Here is a 17,683-nt window from a genome sequence, read left to right on the forward strand (position 1 = left end):
AAAAAAATAATTTTTTATTTACAGTGACATACAAAATATTAACTTTCAATGAATGAGGTCTGCTTGTCTGCTTGATCATTGCAGCCTGAATCCGTGGGCCTGACTTCTCTTCCTGACAGATTTTTTGGGCGTGTCCTCTATTCTCACAGACTGCTCCATGCGCGTCAACTCACGCTGCTCAGAGGCCGGGTTGATAACGCACAATTTTTTTTAAGTTTCAAAATCAAGCAACTCGACACCACAGAGCCCGCAGTAAGTATTTTCGTTAATTTAATTCGCAGGAGCTGCGGTGAGCAGTGCCTCGCCACTCTGTGTGATTTCTGGCCCATTATTTGATTATCTTTCATTACACAACTATAAACAATTAGATTTGAGATGCTGAGACCGTTGAAAAGTTCATAAGAAGGATTGCCCACTGTAAGACTGATCCTACATGTAAACATTATGTTGTCTCATTATGTGTCATCATGTATATGGTTCAATATTCCTCAACTTCTCCTTGCACTGGGTGTTGGGTTTTCTGAAACTTGGTTACATTAATTGCTGGGTTTAGGTAGGCATCTGGGAATAAAAAGGAGGAATGAGAGGGGCATGCAGGGAGAGATTGAGATATGAGCCAATCGTCAATGCAGTGATGAATGGATGCAGACGAACATACTACAGTCTGCTGCAGTGAAAATCAACTGCCCTGTGTTACTTCTATTTGAAAAAGTGAACAACAATTCCAATGACAGAGGTTCCAACACTTATTAACAGGAAGACAGTTTGCAGATTTAATTATTCATGGAACTGGCTCAATTAGTCCAGGCAAAAACAAGGTGCTTTCACTCAATTCCTCAGCTTTACAACCGCAGAATGATTTTAAATATATGCTGTTGACGTATCGCAAGGTTCTGTATCCCAGATCAACAGCCAGTACAGGCAGCATAGCCGCAGATTTCACAGATGTCCGCTTTCTCTGCTATTTCCTCTGTTGGAGAAAAAGAGAGAAATAAATTGCACTGCAATCCAACTGATCCCAATCCTCAGAGACTAGAGAATGTCACTGGGCAATTACTTCCCAGTCTTAATCACTTGAAGAATCAAGCAATGGTGAGCAAGAACGAGATTCTAATGAGTTCAAAATAAATCGGGTTTCCCCAATTGTAGCAGCTTAGAAATAAAGGACATGTTAAGAATTGAAGTAGAATATTTCAAATGGGACTAACTTGTAAAATGGTGGAATCCACTAATTGCTCCCTCAAAGACTTGTAAGCAAGGATTCAAGCCAAAAGAATCAATCTGGACTTTCCCCTTCCTTTTCACCACTCTTACTATCTTTTTTCTTTATATTTCTAGCTTCCTTGGATCACTTCTCTTACTTCAGCCCTTCAAATTCTTTCTCTCCGTTGCAATTTTTCCCGTCCCACTCTGTTTTCCTGATATTACTATGGTCATTGCTCTCTTGAGTGTTCCTCCCGCTTTCTGTTGTATACAATCTTCCTCCTGCTCACTTATTCACTCTTTCCCAAGACCTCCAAGCTGTGGGACTCCCAACCCTTTCCTCCGACAAGCAATGGGATTTTAGGCCCAAGTCTGGTGTCACTTAATCACCGCTACTTTATTTGACTTAACTTCTCCCTGTTCTGTTCAACCTACTGGTGTCCTGCAATGAGGCTTTGGCCCTTCACCTAGATTTATCAATGAAAACAAAACTACTCTTAAATATTGGCTGCTTTGCTAAGATAGCAATGCAACTTACTGAGACATTAGTAGAGAATTGGGTATGTACTTGAAAAGAAAAAAAAAATGCAAGGCTATAGGGAAAGACCAGGGGAGTGGGACCAATTGGACAGCTCTTTCAAAGAGCCGGCACATGCATGATGGGCCAAATGGCCTCCTTCTGTGCTGTAAGATTCTATGATTACCGCTAATGGCTTGGCTTGGATAAAGTATTCATTCATCTGGAGTTACAAAATCCTGGATGTGTTAACTGGCAAGGATTATGTTTCTCCACATTGTTTTTTAAATAGAATGAATCCGTTAGGTAACATTTAATCAACAATCTACTTACTCAGTCTGAGAAAAACCTGAGGAGCATCACTTGAGGTGCAGACTGCTTGAAACACTTCTGGTAGCTTAGGGTTCTTGCACAGTGAGATGTGAGAGGAGGGATGTTGTGGGGTGTCTACTGTCTCTTGGTCCATCAACGCCCAGAGCTGTTTCACAACCTCCAAAGAGAACTCGTATTCTCCATCCTTATAGAAACAGAGAAACACAGCCAGTATTAGTCGCAGTTAGCAACACTCTACAAAGTGGCACTGTAAAGAAAAAAGAAAGCACTTGCATTTACATAGCACCTTTCATGACCTCAATACGTCCCAAAGAGCTTTACAGCTAATAAGGTAGTTTTGAAGTGTAGTCACTGTTGCAATTTGCACACAGCAAGGTCCCACAAACAACAATGAAATAAATGACCAGATCATCTGTTTCTGGGAGTTAAGATAGCCCGAGTCTCAAATTTTCTCCAGCCCGCCTGAAACCTGCCCGGAGTTCAACTTGACTCCATAGTTCTTGGTGTATAGTTACATGTATTTTGGCTATGTTACTTTCAGCCAAACTTTAACACATATTGTGAATTTGTTACAACATTGAACAAGATAAGGGTTTCAAAATTGGTTTCATTCACAGGGCAATTAATCCAGTTTTGGATACTGAATGTATGACAGAATGTTGCAAAATCATTTCCTAAATTATCATTGACCAACAAGAGAAATTAGCCTGGCAATAACTCCAGCTCCTGAGCACGTGTGACTTCTCTCCCAATGTTAAAATTCGATGCTTGGAGAATGCAGAAAAGAGCGTCCACACTTTTTAGTTATAACACGTAGGTTTTAAAACTGGCCTGGAGGCCCAAGTGGTTTTTGATACCAAACTGGAGTTATACCATATGTGGCGTCAAACCCAAGCCATGTGAGATTGCTTGTGCCAAGGGGCGTCTCATAACATTCCCCCAAAGTCGGATTGAGCCTTGATCTCGGATCTAGATTGCAACTTTAGTGTTGCCAATCACTTCGCTAGAGTACTGAAGTTGTAAGCGATGATTCGGAGATCTGGACACACCCAGTGGGGAGCAGTGCTCATGAGGATTGAACCTTGGGAAATCGCGGACGCAGGAGCCTGTGACATTCTCTCCGTTAAAGTTACTGGACAGAGCTAACCGAGGGAATCCTGAGATGTATCCCCACTGCTACTGCCAGATCATGGCTCACTCCTGTAGTGTACGGATAGCCAGGATTTGGATTGCTCCCTGTCAATGCCTCAGAGCTGACTAGCATTAACAATCTTATCTACAGTACAACTCAATTGTTTTCTACATTGTCTTCATCAACCTGATGCCCTGTGATGTGGCAGTTCACAAAATGTTGTTTCTTTTAAATAGCGCAGTCTATGAAACTCACCGGGGGTGACTTTAACTCTGGGCGACAGAGTGAAACGGACGATATCAGATATACACCTCTCCCATTATACACCCCGCCAGATATTGAAAGGAACATTGGAAGAGATGTATAACATGCAGCTGATCTGATATTGTCCATTCTATCTATCGCTAAAAGTGAAAATTACCCCCATTCGCCTTTATTTTATAATGCCCCTCTTCAAATGCAGATACGTATGTGTACATACTGTTTATTCGAGTAACCAGAATTTCTGTGTAACCTGGTGCCAATAAAAGCACCTTGGAACTGTAACTGCTGGCAGATGGTTCCACTCCAATACAGTTCAAGCAAACTGAATATCCTGGGGGTGCGGAACTAAATGAATTATTTTAAATTGGCCCTCCCACAACAGGACCATTGCCCGGTGAATCTATCCTGCATTGAGTGGTGCACGTACTGGCCATAGAAGGATCCCAGCCTTCACTTAGTACCTCATAAAAACTGTAGGCTGGAAATAGATCCATGGGAACATTAGCAGATGAACTCTGAAAAGAATGTATTTAGCAACCTGTACGTGCATGTGACATTCCTCTGTGGGCTATTTTAATGGCGGTGTTAATGCGTTTGTTTTAATTGAGTTAATGCCTTTGTTTAAAATAGCAGGGCGAGGAAGAGCATACCACTGCGTTAAATGTTCATCTGCTAATATCGGGCTCTAATGCCTAACTGGTAAATGCCTATTTGTGTTTTTGTTCATGGTTTTACGCTTGTATCCACAGTCATGTCAAATGAAGATGCCAACCATTGACAGGGGGCTCAGGCCCAGGACATGGACTCATTTAAGAATCAGATAGTTGCGGCAATAGTATGGCTGGTATTTTGGGAAGATGAAATGAAATAGGCCGATGGGCTTTCTCCATCTGAACCTATCTTGAGCAATCACAGGGCGCAAAGGTTTCGAATTCATGTCTGATAAAGCCAGATATGAACACCTTTTACCCAGGTGACATGCCCACGGTAATCCTGGTACTCACTGCCTGTAGATTGCTAGAACCATGTCGGAATTCATGGTAATCGTTTACTCCTTGTAAAAGTTGTCACTTTTCATGGAGGATGTTTGCATCCATCAGAAAGGGGCCTTTAATCCCATCAGTTTGCCCTGGATTCGAGCTCATGTCTCAGAGATGAAAGAGGCTGAAATCCGTCTCGGGCGGTAACGTAAAACAGGTGAATAAAAATCGGCCGCCTGGTTTATCATGCGCCCAGTTTACACTCCGCCTGTTTTACACTCCGCCCAGTTTACACTCCGCCTGTTTTACACTCCGCCCGGTTTACACTGTTCCCAGTTTACACTGTTCCCATTTAAAATTCCACCTGTTTTACACTCCACCCAGTTTAAACTTCACCCAGTTTACACTGTTCCCAGTTTACACTGTTCCCATTTTACACTCCGCCCAGTTTAAACTTCACCCAGTTTACACTGTTCCCAGTTTAAACTTCACCCAGTTTACACTCCGCCCAGTTTAAACTTCACCCAGTTTACACTGTTCCCAGTTTAAACTTCACCCAGTTTACACTCCGCCCAGTTTAAACTTCACCCAGTTTACACTCCGCCCAGTTTAAACTTCACCCAGTTTACACTGTTCCCAGTTTAAACTTCACCCAGTTTACACTCCACCCAGTTTAAACTTCACCCAGTTTACACTGTTCCCATTTTACACTCCGCCCAGTTTACACTCCACCCAGTTTAAACTTCACCCAGTTTACACTGTTCCCATTTTACACTCCGCCCAGTTTACACTGTTCCCATTTTACACTGTTCCCATTTTACACTCCACCCGGTTTACACTGTTCCCAATGAGCACCCATCGGAGAATCAGCCCAGGAGAACCTTACGATACTAAATTAAAATACTCCAATCAAATATTCAACTTCATTTTAATATCCTATTTTATACCTACCCTGTGACTTAACAGTGACTACACTTCAAATAAAAGTACTTCATTTGGGACGTCCTGAGATCGTGAAAGACACTGTATAAAGGCAAGTCATTCTTTTTGCTTTCTTTAAACAGAAGAATCAATGGCACTCAGATAATTAATTCCATATTCACCAGTTTGCCATCAAGTATCCTCCATTGACTAGAAATTAATACCAATGAATGTTATCGTACAGACTCAGAATGGGCTCATACTAGATGCTTCTCTCTATTATTTTAACAGAGGTGATAACTCACTCGTTTTAAATGCCTCCATTAAGAATGTTGGCCAGGATACTGGGAAAACATCCCTCTATTCTACAAATAGTGCCATGGGATCTTTTACGTCTACCTGAGAGGGCAGACGGGGCTTCAGTTTAACGTCCCATCCGAAAGACAGCACCTCCGACAGTGCAGCACTCCCTCAGTACTGCACTTAAGCATTGTGCAATAACATCACTGATAGTTATTTTCAGACTTACATCTGCCACACACTAGGCATGCATTCAGAATTTCTAACTTAATGCTAGTTACATCGTGATCAGTCAAAAAATGTAAAAGAGCTTGTCATTTAATCTTACCCGAATCATAACAATTGCCGTGAGACTTGACAAGCAACTAGCGAGCAAAACGAGGGCAAAAAGGGTTTTCATGTTGACTTGAGATCTGAAGCTTCGCTGGGAGTTCTCTTCGACAAGTTGATTCTGTGCAATCTGCCCGCTTTTAAAGCCGTGGTTCGAGGCAATTAAGTCATCTGATGCAACTAAAATAGTGTAAACACAATATACCATAATACAATAAAACCATCATTGTACAATGACGAACACACATAAAAGTTGATTGCACCAGGAGAAGCTGTATAGTGGCATTAATGGGTAACCAAGTTTCACTACTTTGTTCCAAAAAAGGAACCATGTACACAGAACAAGAAGGACAAGTACTGAACACGTGCTTTATTCCACATGCGGACTGCGGGTAAAATGGGAGATTGTTCTTGTAATAATCGCTGTATCATCACAAGTAGCAGTAATGGGAACATCTAAATAAACACACTCAATCAAGCTCTTTGGGCTCAATTTTAAAATGGAGCCGGGAAGGAAGCAGGGGGGTGGAGGGGTCAAATTGAGGTCAGAAAACCCATTAGTACGGGTTTTCTGGACGTCCTTACAATTTTGACGTAAGGACGTCTTTTATTTTTTTGCGTCGGTTTCCCGTCTGACTGACCGGCTGGGGTCTGCGATCGTTGAGGGGGAGGATCGGGGTTTGGAGGATCGGAGTGGGGGGAGGATCAGGGTCGGGGGATCAGTGTGGGGGGTCGGAGGGGGAGGATCGGGGTTGGGGGGAGGATTGGAGTCGGGGGATCGGGTCGGGGGACGGGGTCAGGAGGTCCGCGATTGGAGGTTGGGGGTCCGCGATCGGGGGCCGGGTGTCCACGATCGTTAGGAGGTCGTGCAGGTAGGCTTGTTGGACCTGGGGGGGAAGCACTCCTGCTCCTCCGGGCCTACAAGCTGTGTCTTTCCAGGCACCTACCTGTTAGTCTCGGGCCTTCTTGTCTCTTTTCACGAGGTGTAAAACAGAAGGCCCGGGAATCCCAATCCCCCGGGGTTGAAATCGGGAATTGGAGAAAAATGGAGGCCTGAAGCCTCCTTGAAAGGTTTTAAGGCCCGACCCACCTCCAACCCACCTGTTTTTTAATTTGAAAATTGAGCCCCTTGTCTTCATTTATAATTTGACTTATTTTGGGTTTTTTTTGTGAGATTTGTTGACTAAGGGATGCCTGTGTCAATGGCTAGAAAATCTTTCCACTTTTGGCAGAATCAAATAGTCCCAGCTTCTGTTCTGTTATGGGAATGGAGATCTCTCCCGGGACACTGGACAGAGTACAGCTACACCATGCTCTACCAGTCCGGGCTACAAAGCACCCGAATTTGATGGGCCTCACCATTAGTATGGCCGGGATACAGCCTGGAGCAGCCTTGCCCCTGGCAGATCCTTGTGCTGGGAAACAGTGGGTCAAACAGGAGCTCAGCTGTAGGACTGGCCATTGGCCTTGGGTCCTACTGCTTCCAGCCAAAAAACCACCAGGTCTGAAAATCCACTGAGTCCCTAGGAAAACAGGCAGCAGCTTACCCTGTCAGTTGTCCTTGGCTGGCTGCCTGGGCTCTTCAGACTCTCCAATCTGAGGGAGGGGTGAGGGGAGGGGGTGATAGAGGCACAAGGCCCACCGGCAGATTATTGGAGTGCCACTGAAAATGGACACCCCTTGGGCATAACCAGAGGAAATTGAGGCCCAGGTCTCCATCTTGGTGGAACCCCATAATCCTGGGGCAAAGGAAGGAGGTCGAAGACCCAACAGGTCTCCGCCCCTTTTTTCCTCTCCATGGCCCCGGGGATGAGCATTCCCCAGGCACCAAGGAGAGTAGTGTCAGGGTCGTAGTGTACACTGCCCCAACATAATATATTACTCCAACCATGGAAGAGCACAGACTCCAGGCATCCTTATGGTCTCTTTGAATGAGATTATCAATTTAGAATTGTAGAATCATGCAGCACAGAAGGAGGCCAATTGGCCTGTGCCAGCTCTTTGAAAGAGCTATCCATTTAGCCCCACTCCCCTGCTCTGTCCCTGTAGCCCTGTGATTTTTTTCCTTTTCAAGTATAGATCCAATTCCGATGAACGGTTTTGTGCTCTGAACTGGCCTGAGATTAGCCAAACTTGTTTCACTTAAAGCCTCTACAGCCATCGGAAAAGGGAAACTTCATTTCATCATTTTGGGCCTTAATCCCACAGTCAAAAGGACAGTGTGTTAACCCACTGACGCCCCCAATCCCCCAAGCTTCTCATTTTTCTTAAATGGGAACATCACCTCAGGAGGGAAATACAATTGATGTAAAGATCTCACACAGAAAGACCACAAATAACGGATTCCAGTTTCAGTGCTACCATTGGTCTTCATTAATTTTATAACTTTTTCCATGGACACCCAGAAAGGTGAATCCAAATAATAGATCGTTAAACTGTGTGATTACACGAGGTTTGTCCAGAAAAGCTGACAGATAAAGGGGATCGAATGTCTAGACCAGGAGGAAACTCTGCTGATACCTCTGTGGAGGAGACTGACATGATAATCCGTACCGGTCAGATCATGGGTGGGCTATGGTCAATGCCACTGGTGGAAATATTCAGCATACCTTGTTCAGCTCCTCAACTACCAAAATAGTTGTCCTGGTCTGACAAACGATTTTGCCCATTACTAACTCAAGTCATCCAGCTCAAGTACCAGCTTCTCTGCTGTGGTGGGCATATCTTACCCAGTGTATTGGGTACATAAATATACCCTGTATTGGGTACATAAATATACCCTGGCCAATATTTATCCCTCAGCCGACATCACTAAAACAGATCATCTGGTCATTTATCTCATTTCTGTTTGGGGGACCTTGCTGTGGGAAAATTGGCTGCTAAGCTTCCTACATTACAACAGCGAGTTTCCTTCAAAAGTACGGCATTGGTTGTGAAGTGCTTTAGGATATCCTGAGGTTCTTTTTTTTCTTTATATTGCTCAACTACATGTAACCTGAGTACGATATATTCTAGCTAGGTTAAACTGATCCACAGTTCTTACTTGCATCCTAATGCAATAGGATGAATCACCTACCTGTAATTGCACGGCCCGAGGTATATATAACCCATGGGGAAGAGCACCTCCAAGCACCGAATGTAATAAACTCATAAACCCATTCTTTATAAACAGGTTTACAAATGTGTCACACACAGAGGGAACCCCCCCACCTCCTCTTGCAGTGTGCAGGTTTATTTATAACCAATAGTGATCTCCACTTAATCGATGGCAATTGTGTATCTGGGAACTATAATTAATGCCCTTTGTGTATCCAGATCAGCATTAAAAAGCTGTGGAAGGAATCACCCAGATGATCAAAAATTCTTTCACTGGCTCTGAGCATGCATTAAATTGTATGTTGGGTGCGATTTCCAAGCACTTACCCCGTGTTAGCAAGAGAACAGTTTTATGGACAGTTGTGTCACAAGCCTCAGTGCGAAGTTTCTGCCAGCAAAAAAACTTGACCCAAATGTCCATTACAGTCTGAGGAATTTCCTGTAATTGTGTTCAATGAGGCAGTGCCCCAGATATAAGGGGTACTGCCCGCAGAGAGTGCACAACGTAGATTTAGGTGTGCACTGCCTGCTATGTTCTGACGATGAATGGTCGGAAAATCACGGGCATTGATCACCCAAATTTCCAACGTGCACTCCTGGCAGGTGAAGCTTGCTGCCACAAAGGTGACATCAAAATATTTCTCCTATAATATTGATTTACCAAACGAGTTGGTAGAGTCAACAAAGGAGACGACTTCTCTTCGAAAGCTAGGCCTGTTTCTTCTGCAGCTCTGGTGCATTATCCTTCCTTGTCCTCCTTAATCTCTCTGCAGCTTCCTCCAGTCTTACATTCCCCCCCTTACATCTTTTGGTCCTCTGCCTCTAGCCTTTTGTGAATTCTCCATTTCCTTCACCCCACCATTGGTATCTGAACCTTTAGCTGGCCCACACTCTGGAACTGCCTCCCTAAACCTCTCCACCTCTCTACTTCTCTTCCTCACTTTAAGAGCCTTCTCAAAACCCATCTCTTCAACCAGACTTTTAGCCACACCCCCTTCTCATTCCTCCTATTCTCTCCCTCCATGGCTTTATATCTATTTCCATGTGTCAAATGTCTTGAGATGTTTTGTACATTAAAGGTGCTATATAAAAGCAAGATGCCATTCAGTATACAGTGACTTTTCTCCAGAGAGGCAGCAGGAATTGAACATTGTCAGGGCCAAACTGAGTAACATGGAACTCAGTACAGTGATTACTGTACTGGGGGATGCCCATTGCTTCCTCTACTTTTGTAACAGTGCCTGAATTTTTATTGGTGCAGGGCTAATTACCATACAAGGCCCCAACAATTCTCCTGCAGCCTTTCCTCACAAACAGCTCCAGTGTTGGAGTGAAAACACATCCAGAAGTCGTCTTTGCGAATCTGCTTTATCCATTTGGAAACGGCACTCGATATTGCTTCAAGCCTTTGGATCACAATGAGCCCGCAGTAACTCCCTGTATGTCCCGAGTGAACATCTCTGAAGAGCAACCGGTCACTTTACAATGCAGGTTTTAGTTGAAAAAATTGACTGATGGTGATTAGCTAGGCTGCTTACTTGGTCATTTTTCAAAATAAGTCTACTTCTTTAAACTTTTCTAATAATGTTTCCTTTGTCTGTGGCCTAGCTTGAGCCTGTCCTGTTTGTCATAATCATCAAGTCTGTCGTACGATTACATATAGGATCAGGGAGTTGGCAGCCCTGTGGACTTTAGCAGGGTCCGAGGTCTGGTAGGGAGCCGATTAGATGAAGACGAGTCGGCTGCCAGGCTGTCGCCCTCCATTTGGGAACCTGAGGCTGTTACAGATGCTTTTCATGGCCTACCTCTGCCTTCCAGTCAGGGGAAGGGGTGATAACACCGGCAGACACCAGGAAGATTTGCTGGGGACCAGAGCCAAGGCCTTCTGCTGCCATTTGCTTTCAAAGGGCAAGGAGAGGAGCATCGAGCAATGGTCCCAGCAAGGGCCCAATCCTGCCCTCACCCAACATCCAGGTTCAACAGTAACTTTCAAAAAGGGAATTGGATATATATTTGAAAAGGAAAATTTGCAGGACTGTGGGGAAAGAGCATGAGAGTGGAATGAATTGGATAGCTCTTTCAAAGAGCCGGCATGGGTGCAATGGGCCAAATGGCCTCCTTCTGTGCTGTATGATTCTATGAACATCTTCAACAGGAGCCACTGGACAGCAAGTAGGAGTAAGAGCCTTGGCTGATTTTCTCCTGCTTAACCCATGAGCGCTAAGGGCAAGTGTAGGGACCTCACTGCCACTATGCCAGGGGTCTGTTAACTCAGCACAGATCTACAATCCATCCTGGGATCTTTGTGATCTCCACCCCTCAGCTACTCACTGGATCAACTCGATGAGCCACCGGGAGAGTAAATTAAGCCTTTCTGTATGAACTAGGCAATTAAAGTTTGGAAAATCTCATCCCTGAAAATTACTCTGAAATCCACAGAAAAAGTGTCCCATAAATAGGGATGTTGTAGAGACTAGAAGACTTTAACATGAAGAAAGGAGTCACAATGAGTTTTGTATTGGATTTTGTGATATGGGGAGTGGATGCCTTAATGGGCATCATTTGTGGCAGCTGTTGGCATCGCCAATGCGGTCATTAAGAAACCAATGAATCTATAGACATGTTGGGCCGAATGGCCTGTTTCTGAGCTGTACATTCAATGTAATTCTATGTGACAGCTAACCAGAAAAGATTTATGACCCAACAAGTCAATCAAGTAGCTCTGATTAAATCATAAACTGTGGGAGCAAAGCTTGGCTGGTTTCTGAAAGTCAGCAGAAGCATGAAATTGGATTACAGCCGTAACCATTAATCTCCCGTGCCAGTTATTTCTCACAATATACATTTGTTTCCCACATTTCTTATCTCCATGCGATGGTCACACTGAGTGGTAGAAATACAGATGATTCAGTGATAAAACTGGGCAATGACGTAGGACCTCAAGCAATAAGGCATCTTGGGACAGGTAATATACGCTATAATAAATTCGTTTTGATGGTGAAAGACTGCTGATAATTTACTCACTACACATAATAAAGTAACACTGACAAAGGGCTGCAGGTGCTACAGAAGAAGATTAACTATCAAAGGTATAATTTCTCCGTTTCTCCTAATGTGTCTGCTCTCAGTCAAGAGAATTGGTAGATCTCCTTTTTCACGGTTCAGTTCGGGCCTTACTGCCCACCAGTGATTGATGGTAACACAAAACCCATCATCATGTAAAAGCTAGAGGAAAAGTATATCTGTAAACCTTTGATGATGAATATTATAACCTAGAGGGGCAAATTCAGCCAATGCGTGTTCCCTCGTAGAGTCTTGCTAGGCGCGGTCGCAGATCGGAAGAGGAGCCTGGACATTCTAGCGGCGCCATTACACGGCCATATGTGTGGTGAGCCTGGCGCTCCGTATACATCGTGACCCCATCCAGGATTCCAGTGATAGTACCATTACCATAATAGGGGCGGGCGCTCATACCTAGAGCGACGCAGCATTGGCGCCCACCCACCTTTGCCACTGTAAACTCGGAGTAAAATCCCACCTTTCCAAAAGTGGATTCCAGAGGCCCGTCGGGCCGAAGAAAGAAGATAAGTTCTGGAAGTCCTTCTTTGGTCCAATGCTGTCAAGGCCCAGAATGGAACGGTTGTCAATCGTTCCGGACTCCTCGGTGGTGGGGCCCACTTGTGACCCAGGACGGGCACCTACCCCTCCCTCTCAGCGGATGCAAGTACCGCTGGGCCTCTCAGAGGCATATTTGGCGGGATTGCCAGGGTAGCCCCCAGACATGCCACCCCCCAACCCTGCACCTCGAAAACTACTGCCAGGATGTAAACCCTTCCGCCGATGGAATTTGCTGCAGGTTTTGTTAAGGGGAAGAAACCTGGAGAATCCGTGGTTCTGCTCCAAATACCGATGCCTCCGCTTATATGACCCCGGAATTCCGCTCCATAAAGGAGTGAAATTTTTACCCTTGGGTTACATCACTGCTGTGCCAATTCTTTGTCCCATGTTTCTGTCAACCGAACCTTCATGCTGGCAAGGCAGGAGCACTGAATAAACCTATCAATACTCTGTGATTCCTTGTATAGTAACTCCCAAGTAAGGCCAAAGAGGTACCACCCGAGGAGGGAAAGCTCAGGGGCTTTATCGATCTGTGCTGGAAGCTTGTCTGCCCTCCTGTTTACTGAATGATCTTTGAGCAGAGAGAGCCAGAAAAGCGGCATTCCATAGATTGGGAATAGAGTTAAAATTAAAATGGAAAAGCAGCATCAATAATCTTCCTATTGCCTGGGATTCACTTGCGACCTCAATTATGGTCCACTGCTCCCTGTCGTTAAGTCTCAGTTCACACTTCGCTGGCTCTGGGATATTGGTGCAACAGGTTTTCAATGGTAAGAGAAAACAGCAAACACGAGTGATCCTCACAGTTTCTGGACTATTACATTAAATATTTTAAGTCATAACATCAATCTCAACCCCATAAGAATTCCCCTGCTGTGTCTTTTTTTTGCCTTATATTTCCCTACTTCGCTGTTTACCATCCTTCTTTCTTGTCTGTACCTTTTTGCGTGCGTGTGTCTGTTCATTTCCTACATACCCAGTTTTCTCTATAGCTTCGTCCCTCACTCTGCCACCTTACCATTATTTTAACCCATTTTAAAATTCTCATCCTTGTTTTCAAATCCCTCCATGACCTCTCCCCTCCCCCATCTCTGTAACCTCCTCCAACCCTCTGAGATCTCTGCGCTCCTCCAATTCTGGCCTCTTGTACATCCCCGATTTTAGTTGCTCCACCATTGGCGGCCGTGCCTTCAGCTGCCTAGGCCCTAAGCTCTGGAATTCCCTCCCTAAACCTCTCCACCTCTCCGCATCTCTCTCCTCCTTTTAGCCGCTCCTTAAAACCTACCTCTTTGACTAAGCTTTTGGTCACCTGTCTTAATATCTCCTCATGTGGCTCGGTGTCAAATTTTGTTTGTTAACGCTCCTGTGAAGCACCTTGGGATGTTTTACTACGTTAAACATGCTTTATAAATGCAAGTTGTTGTTTCACAGTTCCTATCTCCTCACCACCTTTATCAGCTTTGTTCGCTGCTCAGTCTATCGCTGTGTTTATGCAGCTGCACCTGACACACTACCTCCAACAGATGCCTCTCCAGTAATCCAGGATTAGGATGCACTCAGGTGCCCCCAGCAAATTTCCAGTGCTGGGTACATTTTCAGGTCACCTGTACTGGCAGCACAAAAACAACAACAACTTGCATTTATATCGCACATTTAACGTAATAAAATGTCCCAAGGCGCTTCACAGGAGCGTTATCAGACAACATTTGACACCGAGCCACATAAGGAGATATTAGGACAGATGACCAAAAGCTTGGTCAAAGAGGTAGGTTTTATAAAGCGTCTTAAAGGAGGAGAGAGAGGAGGAGAGGTTTAAGGAGGGCATTCGAAAACTTAGGGCCCAGATCAAAATCCTGGAACTCCCTACCTAACAGCACTGTGGGAGAACCTTCACCACACGGACTGCAGCGGTTCAAGAAGGCGGCTCACCACCACCTTCTCAAGGGCAATTAGGGATGGGCAATAAATGATGGTCTTGCCAGCGACGCCCACATCCCATGAACGAATAAAAAAAAGACAGCTGAAGGCACGGCCGCCAATGGTGGGGCGAAGGAAATCGAGGATGCACAAGAGGCCAGAATTGGAGGGACGCAGAGTTCATAGAGGGCTAGAGAAGGTTCCAGAGATAGGGAGGGGTGAGGCCATGGAGGGATTTGAACACAAAGATAAGAATTTTAAATTCGAGGCGTTGATTGAATGGGAGTCAATGTAGGTCAGCAGGCACATGGGTAATGATCCTAACATTACCTTTTACTAGTTTGAACCTGCGTCACCTTGTCCCTCTCCAACAGTTTAATTATAAATAGCATTCTTGATTAACTCCTGCAGGTTTATTTTCCTTCAGTTGGTCGAACTACATTTCGCTAGAACTGCATTAATGCCATCTCATCTCACCTTTAAAAGACAAATGTAAATGAGCAGCGCTGTTTGCATTTTGGCTAGGTACACCGGTACTTGAAGGAAGAAAGACCATATTACAGGAGCTAGAACTGCCATCGGTGGTTGTGTCTATGAAGACTGTTTTTAATTTGGGGAACGGCATGACCCCAGTTTTATTTTTTGACAAGTCTATGCACTGATTCACAAGTCGGTGGCAATTTCTATTTACATGTAACTAAGAAGTTTATTGAATTTCTTATTGCTGCTTAGAGTGTTTGCACTGTCTCATACAGTGGCTGGTTTGAGATTATCTGTTGCAGCCAGTTTGCAAGTTTCTCCGATGTCTGGTTCATGTTTTATTTGAAGGTGCAGCATACAGAATGGAGGGAATATTTGCTCAAGGTAGAAGTGACAGGGTATTGGTTCATAATTGATGACCTGACTGAATAATCCAAGAGTGACGACATTTCCAGTGTTTTAATATGTGGTCGGGTCAGCAGTTGTAAAATTAGACCAGCTGATCTAACCGTGCCGTCAAAATGCAGAACATGTCAGATCCTTCCTGGTATTTAAATGCTTTCATTATCACGTTTGTGAGTCATATTTCAATGTGGGTTCTTGCTTTACTGAGTGATATCTAACACATTTCAATGCACTTTATAAATATGGCAGATTGCAAAGATTCAAATATCCCCATGAAACATACCATCAGACTTGGCCACTCAACCTGTTCTGTATATTTTCTCATTGTTTTGGTGATTTCCGCAAACAATTCTAACCTCGCCATCATGCATCGTGACATATGGCAAGGCACATTATCAATTATAATCTTAGAACTCACATTTGGATATTTTGGTGTCAGCTCTGGCACTCTGGCCTCTGAGTCAGAAAGTTGTGGGTTCAAGTCCCACTCTAGACACAAAATCTAAGCTGATACTTCATGCAGGGAGGGCTGCACTGTCAGAGTTGCCGTCTTTCAGATGAGACGTTAAACCGAGTCTGTCCTCTCAGGTGGACTTAAAAGGCCCCATGGCACTATTTCGAAAAAGAGCTGGGGAGTTTTCCCTGTTGTCCTCGCCAATATTTGTCCCTCAATCAACATCTAAAACAGATTATCTGGTCATTTGTGGGATCTTGCTGTGTGCAAATTGGCTGCCATGTTTCCTACTTTACAACAGTGACTACACTTCAAAAGTACTTCATTGGCTGTAAAGCGTTTTGAGACATTATGAGGTTGTAAAAGGTGCTATATAAATGCAAGTTCTTTCTTTTCCTTTTATTAACCTACATTAATATGGTGCAATTTACAAGGCTGTGATTAAATCCCATCAATTAGCATTGTAATTAACCCTTAATAAAACACTAAGCTTTTATGCTTGTTAAATATCGGGGCAGAAATAGGTGGCAATTCTCAAAGCAACACTGTAAATTTCTATTTCCTGTCTGCAAAGATCCCTTGATCTCACTTCTACCTATAGACATTATTTATTAATTTTCAGTGCAGCCATTAAGCAGCAATAAACATGTCCAGCAAATCTACAATGTTGCATCTCACTTTCCACGTAGAAGGTGACCTTTATACTGTGTCATTGCAAAAAGTACAAGGGACTTATATCATGGAGTATCTGGAAAGTCAACACAACCGTGATCACTGTTCTATCTTCTCAGAATGAAAAGACTGTTGCTGTGCACAGTATGGGTTTCATTTTCCTCTGTTTATAAAATTAAAATGATTTTGATAAACTATCTGGTTCATTATGACAGCTTAGTAAAAGAATTTTTCTTTGGTTTTACACACAGAGGAAAATATGTTCCGTAGCTAAGGAAATTGGGTCTAAGGCTTCACGTCTCCAAACACTCAACTGGATGATCTTTCTGGACAAATGAAATAAGGTGGGCCAAATGGCCATCTTCATTTATTCTGTGATCTTGTTAGTGTAAAGTATTCAATAAGGCTCTTGAATATTAAAGTCAAGAATCACACATTTATTAATCACACAGTACTTGCAATAGTGCTTAAACATACACTGAAGAGGTAGCACCTACAACCACACCAAATGATGGTTTGGTTGGGCATTCAAATGCGTTACAGTACTGAGCTCTGTATCTTAGGCCCTTATAAGAACATGAGAACATAAGAAATAGGAGCAGGAGTCGGCCATACGGCCCCTCGAGCCTGCTCCGCCATTCAATCAGATCATGGCTGATCTTCAACCTCAACTCCACTTTCCCGCCCGATCCCCATATCCCATGATTCCCCTAGAGTCCAAAAATCTATCCATCTCAGCCTTGAATATATTCAATGACTGAGCATCCACAGCCCTCTGGGGTAGAGAATTCCAAAGACTCACAACCCTCTGTGTGAAGAAATTCCTCCTCATCTCAGTCTTGAATGGCTGCCCCCTTATCCTGTGACTATGCCTTCTAGTTCTAGACTCTCTAGCCAGGGGAAACAGCCTCTCAGCATCTACCCTGACAAGCCCCCTCTTAATCTTATATGTTTCAATGAGATCACCTCTCATTCTTCTAAACTCCAGAGAGTACATAAGAACATAAGAACATAAGAAATTGGAGCAGGAGTAGGCCAGTCGGCCCCTCGAGCCTGCTCCG

The 17,683-nt window shown here is 44.0% G+C and overlaps 1 protein-coding gene across 1 annotated transcript; it reads right to left on the bottom strand.

Moving 5' to 3' along the window:
* Positions 1-827: 827 nt before the first annotated feature.
* LOC137300802 (guanylin-like) lies at positions 828-8,702 on the bottom strand. Its single transcript, XM_067970060.1, has 4 exons — positions 8,657-8,702; positions 5,979-6,160; positions 2,054-2,237; positions 828-970 (listed from the first exon to the last, which is right to left on the bottom strand). The coding sequence occupies exons 1-4, from the start codon at positions 8,700-8,702 to the stop codon at positions 906-908; spliced, it is 477 nt and encodes a 158-aa protein (XP_067826161.1). The 3' UTR covers positions 828-905.
* Positions 8,703-17,683: the final 8,981 nt, after the last annotated feature.

This window comes from Heptranchias perlo, chromosome 32 (assembly GCF_035084215.1).
Source record: "Heptranchias perlo isolate sHepPer1 chromosome 32, sHepPer1.hap1, whole genome shotgun sequence".
In the NCBI taxonomy this organism is placed as follows: Eukaryota; Metazoa; Chordata; class Chondrichthyes; order Hexanchiformes; family Hexanchidae; genus Heptranchias; species Heptranchias perlo.